At 46.0% G+C, this 9,145-nt stretch overlaps 1 protein-coding gene across 1 annotated transcript in view; it reads right to left on the bottom strand.

The window, feature by feature from the left end:
- gria4a (glutamate receptor, ionotropic, AMPA 4a) overlaps positions 1-9,145 on the bottom strand; it is a 44,270-nt gene that overhangs the window by 2,729 nt on the left and 32,396 nt on the right. Inside the window, 4 exon segments of the mRNA XM_060076254.1 lie at positions 3,057-3,299; positions 5,989-6,077; positions 6,080-6,164; positions 6,166-6,187. Of these exon segments, the coding sequence (XP_059932237.1) occupies positions 3,057-3,299; positions 5,989-6,077; positions 6,080-6,164; positions 6,166-6,187 (439 nt within the window).

Here is a 9,145-nt window from a genome sequence, read left to right as displayed (position 1 = left end):
GGATGTGAGGGAGGAGGAGAAGGCGAAAAAAGGTTGAGGGTAAAAGTTGGGTTAGTGTGAGGTGATGCAACCCAGATGACTCTGTTTCTCTCTCTCTCTCTCTCTCTCTCTCTCTCTTCTCTCTCTCTTCTCTCTCTCTCTCTCTCTCTCTCTCTTCTCTCTCTCTCTGTCCCACACCCTCGGTTGCTCCCTTACGCGTTCGTTCTAGTCCTTCCTTATCACCTTCCTCACAATGGCCGTACTTCTCCGTCTTATTCCCATACCTCTCCCATCCTGGGCCCTGTCTGTGTGTGGCTGTCAGGCTGCGGTAGGGGATGAGTGAACAGGTCTAAGCAGCTCGGCGGAGCCTCTCACACCTCCTGTTGCTCATGTGTTACCTTCCTGCTGGCGGGCGGCTTATGCCCCTCTGTGTGTGCGTGTACATGCCCACACGCATGTGGGTGTGTGTGTGTGTTGCACACCACGGTGTTGGTGCTGGGGAGCCTTGCTTGCTCCCCCCCCTGGAAGGTTTGACCTCCACTAGAATTAGGAACACAAAGGGGTACCTTTTTTCACACACACACACACACACACACTGTGCGGTGGAGGTGTCTGGGTGTGTGTAGATGTGTATGTGCTATGCATGCCGTCTGCCTGCCTCTTCACTAAACTCCGCTGTTGTAAATGTCCTATGATAAGAAGGTATCTTTTACCTTCGTTGCAGTCTTCCTCTGACTATACTTAAGAAAACATGGTTGCCATACATCATTAGGTCTGCTTATAACAATATTTTGATGTTGTCTGCTGTGAATGTGCATCCATTCCAGCAGCTCTGCTGAGGACAACACTGTTTACCGTCAGTGTAATAGTATACTTAGCGACCTGTGACACTGCATTAAAAAGCTGGCGAGCCCCAGGACGTGAATAACAGGTGTTCCGCACAAAATAAGCTCCGCCGGGGGTTAATGATCCAGTCATTCCTCTGCAGCTTTTTTCCTTTCCTTCCCTTTCCTATCCTTTTATTTTATATTTTCTACTTGACCCTCTCCTCCCCCTCCCCCCCTTCACTCACAAACTTTAAGATGGCGTAATTGGAAAGCTTTTTTCATCTCGATGGTCATCTCTGCAGTGATTGGGTAAGGATGCTGCGTGCCTGTCTATCTCAAGCATCCATCTTTTTAATGAGCTTTCTCACCTTTTCATTTACAACCTGTTATTTTCACAATGTTAATTAATATTATTTCACCTCCAAATAATCACAGTGTTCACAGACAGAGCAGGAGAGAGAAAGAGAGACAAGCGTCGTCTGGGTTGATCGACAAGCCATGGGACGAATGGACCGAAGGAAATGAATTAACCACTTCATCAAGGCATTCATAATAATAACAAGTTAGCATTAGCATGTCATGAAGCACATGTCCTTAAGCAATTAACAAAATGTTGAGCAACTATATATACATACTTCCAATATGCATTCTACCAGTAACCACCATCATCATCATCATCATCTGACAAGTAGCATAGTCATAAGTTAGCAAGGTCCTCAGTTAGGTCCTCAGTTCACCCAGGAAGGGGGGCAAGCTCTCCACATGCCGCTGCCACTTGGGGGTCCGCTGACTGGAAAAGTCAGAGACAGCCATTGATAGTTCCAGAAATGTGTTTGTTTTTTTGCGGGTAAAAAAGGGAAGCTATCGGCTGAGGCTGTCTGATGCTTTTCCCTCAGAAACGGACAAAGATTCAATCCAACCTTCGTTTGGCATGGAGGACGAGGGATTGAAGTAACAAAGAGGAGTTGCTATTCAGGGACATGAATGACTTCGTTCACAGGAGGAAGTTATAGGCCAGGATGTGATGTCACGTTGGAAGAGAGAGAACAATGGAGCGAGAGATACAGCTCGTCGGCACGCTAAAACGTGATGGAAATGTTTCAGACGGAAATTGAAAGAAACGTTAAAATATACAGTGACTAGGAGCTGCATTCATCTCTCTTCCGCCATATTACTCTCCTTTTTACCTTGTACATGGTCATTACTGAGATTGTTTATTCATTATAAGTTTAGAGGGATAATTTAGCATTGTCCAATCAGCATTGAGAAACCAATTGTAGGTTGAGTAGAATTTGTTGGCCGCATTTGATTCAAATTTGACCTGTGTCTAGTCCCCCCCCATTTCTTGAGGCCCCCTCGAGTTTAGGTTACTGATCTGGTGTTTCCTGTTCCTCTATAAATTCCCCCTTGTGCTACTTGTTTTGTTTTGTGTGGCAACAGACAGGAAATTTGCCCCTTCCCCGGGTGAGCTCTGGGGTTCTCTGGGCGCTCATTGAATGATAGCTATCAGGGTCACTACATCACAATCCTCATTCCCTCCACGATGAAATTCCATTCAGACTCAGACTGGGATTAAACAGAACCACACGCAGGACGTGAGACGAATGCACACAGTTACCTGCTGGGTGGCCCTGCGGAGGGAAGATGTGAGTGAACAGAGCGACAGACGGACAGAAGACGCCAAGATGGAGGACGGGGAGAATGGAGGGATGACGCAACGAAAATATGGGGGGGGGGGGGGGGGGGGGTTAAATGAAAGGAATAGGAGAAATAAAGACAAGGTGCTCATCCAATCAAGACACATTTAAAAAGCATCCCAAGGAACACAGAAATGAATGAATCTCCAAACACACAACACATACCGACATATCATTGCTGTTTCAGGCAAAAAACTTTTTTTTGACCTTGTCTTGGCTTATAAAAAATCTAACATTTGGAATTCATATTCCAAAAGGATTTTCTCAACTATCAACGATAATTAGCCCAAAAAAAGAATGGGCCCCTATTTTGAAAAACACTACGAATTGCACATTTTACATCGCAAGACATTAGGCATTTTCCACCCCTATGACAGCAGTGATATGTCAAACGTAAGCAGCGTAGCGCATACAGCGTAAAGCGAGTCAAAGGCACAGCAGGGTGGGCGGAATACGGCAGCAATAGCACGGTAGCCGTGAGGCCACCGCTCCCTATTGTCACGCTACTCCACCCACCTTAACTGTGAGCCCTTGGGCGTGGCTATCCCGTAGCCCTTGGAGTCCAGGTTGCCGCTATCCCGTAGCCCTTGGAGTCCAGGTTGCCGCCCACTTTCATGGTGTCGCAGGGCTTGCGCTGCTCCGTGTACTCGTTCATGGTGGACTCCAGGAGGAAGGCGTACTTCCCCTTGGACTTGCGAACGCGCGCCACCCCCTCCGCCGTGGTCTTGGTGAACACCGTTGGCTCCGCGGACTTCATGTAGGACCACATCTTCTCATACACGGCAATCTTGGACCGCTGGAGCGGGAGGGGGGGAATACAGGGAGACTTGAGTCAGGGTTTGTGGGTTTGGAACAAATACGTGAATACAAGCAGTGCCTTGTGTGGCAATTGGAGGGTTGGTCCATCACCACTGCTTTCTTTAACAACGTCTTTGTCTATGAATCCCTTTTAATGTGCCTTATGATTAATGTAAGGCACTACATATCCGATTTATTGCTGTTTCTATTATCATACATCCGGGCGGACACTCCAGAAGTCCAGGGAGAAATTTTTGAAAGGGCTTCAAGTAATAATCCACATAATATCCCACCTGGCGGTGAAATAGGGGCCCTATAAAGTGAAAGTAAATATATTAGTGCAGCGAAAAGAGAAGCAGAGCAACCAAGCCAGGTTCTATCAATTGCAAAAAGGGCCGGACATGGATTTCCATCCATCCATCCATCTGCACACCCCGTACGCATCTCCTTTTTATTCCTCTGGCGATACTTACACATTTAGTTGAACGGTTTTGGGGTAGAATTTCATCTGTTGTAAGCTTCTCATTCTTTTTTGTTAGCTTCATCGCATTGCTTGTCCTGCATCTTTTAGATGCATGTGACCCGCGTGTTGAATATTGAACACATGTTACGGGGTCACACTGCCAATGCCGCTGTTGCTGCTCAGCTCTTCCATAACTCAATCCTTCTCTTGCTCTCCTGGTTATGAAGAGTGCTTCTGTTTTTTCAGCAGGACGCAAGTCGCACACACTAACACATCTGCCTGTTTCTTTTTTGCTGTGTGTGTGTCCATCTGTCTTTCTGTGTGTGTGTGTGTGTGTGTGTGTGTGTGTGTGCGTGTGTGTGTGTGTGTGTGTGTGTGTGTGTGTGTGTGTGTGTGTGTGTGTGTGTGTGTGTGTGTGTGTGTGTGTGTGTGTGTGTGTGTGTGTGTGTGTGTGTGTGCGTGCGTGACGGTGTGTGTGTGTGACTTGCTGGGGTGTGACGGTCACCTATCCAATAACAATGTCACTCACATGCAACAAAGCAACGCTACCGTCTCTCCTCCCCCCTCTCCATCTCCATCCCCTCTCCATCTCCATCCCATCTCCCCCCTCTCCTCCCCCCTCCCCATCCCCTCTCCATCCCCTCTCCATCCCCTCTCCTCCCCCTCTCCATCCCCTCTCCATCCCCTCTCCATCCCCTCTCCATCCCCTCTCCATCCCCTCTCCATCCCCTCTCCCTCCCCCCTCCCCATCCCCTCTCCATCCCCATCTCCATCCCCTCTCCATCCCCTCTCCTCCCCCCTCCCCATCCCCTCTCCATCCCCATCTCCATCCCCTCTCCATCCCCCTGCCCCACACTTGAGTATCCTCTCCTCTCTCCTGCTCTACTCGACCAATCCCCCTCTCTCTCCCCCCCTCTTTCTAATACCTCTCTCTCACTACCTGCTTCACCCCCCTCTGCTCCCATTCACCTGTCCATATACCCTGAGTGTTTGTGTGCCAATGCAACGAGAAGAGAGCGGGAGAGTGTTAGACCTGAACCTTGAGGGGAGAGAGAGAGAGAGAGAGAGAGAGAGAGAGAGAGAGAGAGAGAGCGAGAGAGAGAGAGAGAGAGAGAGAGAGAGAGAGAGAGAGAGAGAGAGAGAGAGAGAGAGAGAGAGAGAGAGAGAGAGTGAGAGAGTGAGAGAGAGAGGAAGAGAGAGAGAGAGAGAGAGAGAGAGGGGGGGGAGAGAGAGAGAGAGAGAGAGAGAGAGAGAGTGTGAGAGATAATTAATGGTGGTGAATCCCCCTCAGCTGTGAGAGAGTAAATTGCTTTCTCACCCTCCACAGATTTCGTCTGCTCGTTATGTTGATGATGCCAGAGCCGCTCACAAAGGCACAAACTATCTGCTACAACAAACACACACACAAACACACACACACACACACACACACACACACACACACACACACACACACACACACACACACACACACACATACATACACGTGCAAACACGCACATATGCACACACAGACAAATGGCCTTAGGAGCTTAGATACGTACAGAAAAGCTCTTATAATTTGTCATCCTATTTTGTAAAAAACACACACATATGCAAACACACACACACACACACACACACACACACACACACACACACACACACACTCTTCCTCCTTTAACATGGACCTCAACCCACATACTTGTGCCGACATCAACGTGTGTACGCATCATTGATGTCCACCAAAATGCCACACATGAAATAATAACATGGATTTGATAATTGGAGCTAGGATTATATGAGTTCCAGCTGTGAACGCATCCAGCATTTCAATGCAGCACACTGTTTATTTGAGCAGGTCTAAGTCCTCAGGAGGCTCGAGTCTCCATTCTGGCTAAGTGTGTCTTTATTAAGAGTTACTCTATCTAAGCCACCGCTCCGCTTTGATACGATATATAATCCCGGGTACACAATGTTTTCTCTTCAGCCCGGTGTCGTTTAAACATTCCACAAAAATAAGGAGACAACAAGTCTCAATATTTTTTCAGGGCGAGATACAACATTAATCTATTACGCCCCAAGTCCCAGCGACGTGGTAAAGATTCCCTGCAAAACGCTGCATATTAAACTCGACTCGAATCCACTCTACTGTGCACTAATCTACCCCAGCCCGTCCTACTACCGGCATTAGCTTAGAAATCATCAGTGTTACTGATGAGACGCTTAGCGCTCCTCCACTCACTCTAAAGAACTCCTTGGTGGAGCCGGAGTCCAGCGTGCCGTAGGCGATCTCCGTCTGCTTGGCCAGGTCCTCGGCGCTCTCGATGGGGACACCATTCGCTCCACGGTGAGGAAGGCCGCCAGGTTGGCCGTGTAGGAGGAGATGATGATGAGGGTGAAGAACCACCACACGCCCCCCCACGATGCGGCCAGACAGGGACCTGAAGGAGGGAAGAGGAGGGTGGGGGAACAACACAGCGACACGAGTTAGGAGGAGACGGAGATAGAGAAGGTAAACAGGGGAGCCTGCATTTGGATTGAAAGATGCAACGCCGTTGCTTCGTCTATCTTGAAGAAATAGAGAAAGAGTTAAAAAAAATGTCGGTACTGATGCTGGGGGCTTCATATTCAAAACAATAACAAGAGATGGATCTTTGGAACATGGTCGGTGTTGTCTTCACCAACATTGCAGGTGACTTAACTCAGCAGCAGGTGACTTTTATTCAGGTTTATTATTATATTCTAACATAACGTTAATTACAATTACTTGAGTCGATTACCCAAAATAGATGATGTGATGTGGGCTAGCCAAGCGCTGCTTTCCAAGGTCTAAACATTCAGACAGTGAAAGTAATCATTTGGTCAATATTCCCCATACAATCGTCAAATTACAAAGTACGCTTCCCTAAACGATGACCTAACTACAATGCAATTAAACAACAGACACATCACGTTTCAAAATGTTCCCAATGGATATCGTTTTTGGAAGTGTAAGAAGAGTTTTTAGAACAGTAAAGCCGGTAAAGAACCATTGGCAAATGAAGCTGTGGTGTAAGTGTGACACACAAAGTCTGTTTAATATGACACAGATTCAACTGACTTTCCATATGTGTGCATTAGTACCAACTATCGCTGATGTTTAGAGATTTAAACTGTGTTATTGATTTGTGTGTTGAATTTTTGGGTAATTCTGGCATCCGTTGTACGGATTTGTGAAGCCTCTTTTAATTGATATCGGGCAGCCGTCTTCTCTGTGGGGTAATGAGAACAATCCTCCCTACCGTGCATGATAATGTGTTTATTGCGTACCGAGAAGAGGTTCCTGTGTCAGTGTATTGGAGAGAGAGAGAGAGAGAGAGAGAGAGAGAGAGAGAGAGAGAGAGAGAGAGAGAGAGAGAGAGAGAGAGAGAGGAGAGAGAGAGAGAGAGAGAGAGAGAGAGAGAGAGAGAGAGAGAGAATCAATGTGTTGCCCTCGGCTATACAATGAAATAAGATTGTATCTTTGTAAAAAGCGTATTGGAAATACTATCGATTGCAGATGCTGTCCTTCTCTCAGAAGGATACAAAAGAATTTATAGAAATTACCGCGGCCAAGTATACTTGTCATAGAAGCACATAATAAACTAGATCGATACTGAATATCATATCTATATATTAGTTCTTGACTGCTTGATTCCCTCAAGGGAAACCCCTGTTTCCCTTGAGGTTAAGGGCATGACGTCATTGACATGTGACATGACCACATATCCATCGTGAATGAACTACAGATTAGGCTGGTTTTGAACATTGTTGGAAAAACATAATGTCGAAAGACATTAAACTGGTTAACAACGTGATCCCAACCTTAACGTTAAAATAGGTTGTCTTCAAATGACCAAAATGACCCATATGCACGTACAGCTCCTGCTATGGAACTGTCGGAAGAACAACAATATATATATGTATATGTCAAGTTTCCCTCTGCGTAAACAAAACGATGCCATATTTTTTATTGCTATATTTTAATAATTGATGTTTGGGTTAAAAACGGTTGAAAAGTTAGGAGAGAAATAGAAAAAAAAAAAAAAAAACGACATGAAACGAATCATATTCTGGATGCCACCTTCTCTCTCTCTCTCTCTCTCCTCTCTCTCTCTCTCTCTCTCTCTCTCTCTCTCTCTCTCTCTCTCTCTCTCTCTCTCTCTCTCTCTCGCACCGTCAGTCCCTCTCTCATCTTTCCCACCGTTTGTTTCAATTAAAATAATTGGCGCCTCTCCACCTCTTGTGAAGACAGGTGTCAGAGAGAAGGCGGCTGTGGGAATGTTTAATGTTTGTTATGAGTCCTGCTGATTGCGTCAAGTGGGGAGAAAGGTATGGGGAGATAGAGAGAAAGAGAGACAGTTAGTGATTAAGACTCCTTTGAAAGAACAATTGCGATCATGTGCACAGTTTCTTCTGTCACGCGGGTGCAAACGGGTCCTCAGTTTCATAATGAAAAGGATGGAAACAACGGCTCACTGTTGTCACGCTGCTCTGCTCTTTGCTCGCGGGGGAACGAGGAGGTGAGGAGAGAGAACGGGTTGAAGGACTTAGCCCAACAGGACATGGTTTACAGAGAGAGCAAAATAGCACTGAAAAGAATCCTTGCCATTTATTCACACCCGCCCTTCACTGTCATTGAAAGGCAAAACGCAAGAATTTTAATAGGATTGATTATATTTTTATGTTGTGACAGCCACAAGTATAAAAATATGTTTCACTCAAGGTTACTCATTCTGGAATCAATTGAGAAACTCATCCAGGGCCTTAAGATGTGATTTCTTAAACATGAATCCGACCCAAAAACCACCCACACCGGAAAACCAGCAAAAACTGCAATGGAAGCAAATGGAAGCAGTAATTTTTGTTCAGTGGAAAATGTTTTAAGATAGTTTGGGCAATAAAATGCTAATAGGTAATATAATTTCTAGAGAGTAATTTTCATAATCTTCATTCAGTGATTGCATATGATCTTTAGTTTGTTAGTTATTATTTTGTTTAGGCCGGTGAACAGAATGGTTCCCTGGTGGACACAAACCTACGACTCCCCGCTCTTGTGATAAAGCTTGCGGTTGTGGATCCATTCCATAAAATATCCCCAATATAGCATCTATGAAGTAGCCCAACTATGACTTTTCCTTATTTCCTTCTGCAAGTGGTACGTAACAAAAAGTCCAGAATGAAGGATGGTCGAGGATTAAGACGGTTAAACACATGCGTGCTGCTCCACACAGTGACCCTGGCTGTGTGGGTGTGTATGGTGACACCCAGGCTCGGGGAGTGAACCGCCTGGTTCCAAATAGCACACCAACCGGAGCTTACTTAAAGCCAAACCTGCGCTTCAATTCAACATGAAGAATAATACTATTAAACCGAACAAA

Source organism: Gadus macrocephalus, chromosome 16, assembly GCF_031168955.1.
Source record: "Gadus macrocephalus chromosome 16, ASM3116895v1".
Taxonomy (NCBI): Eukaryota; Metazoa; Chordata; class Actinopteri; order Gadiformes; family Gadidae; genus Gadus; species Gadus macrocephalus.
Note: the sequence above shows the minus strand (reverse complement) of the source record. Positions and strands in the feature narration are given on the sequence as shown.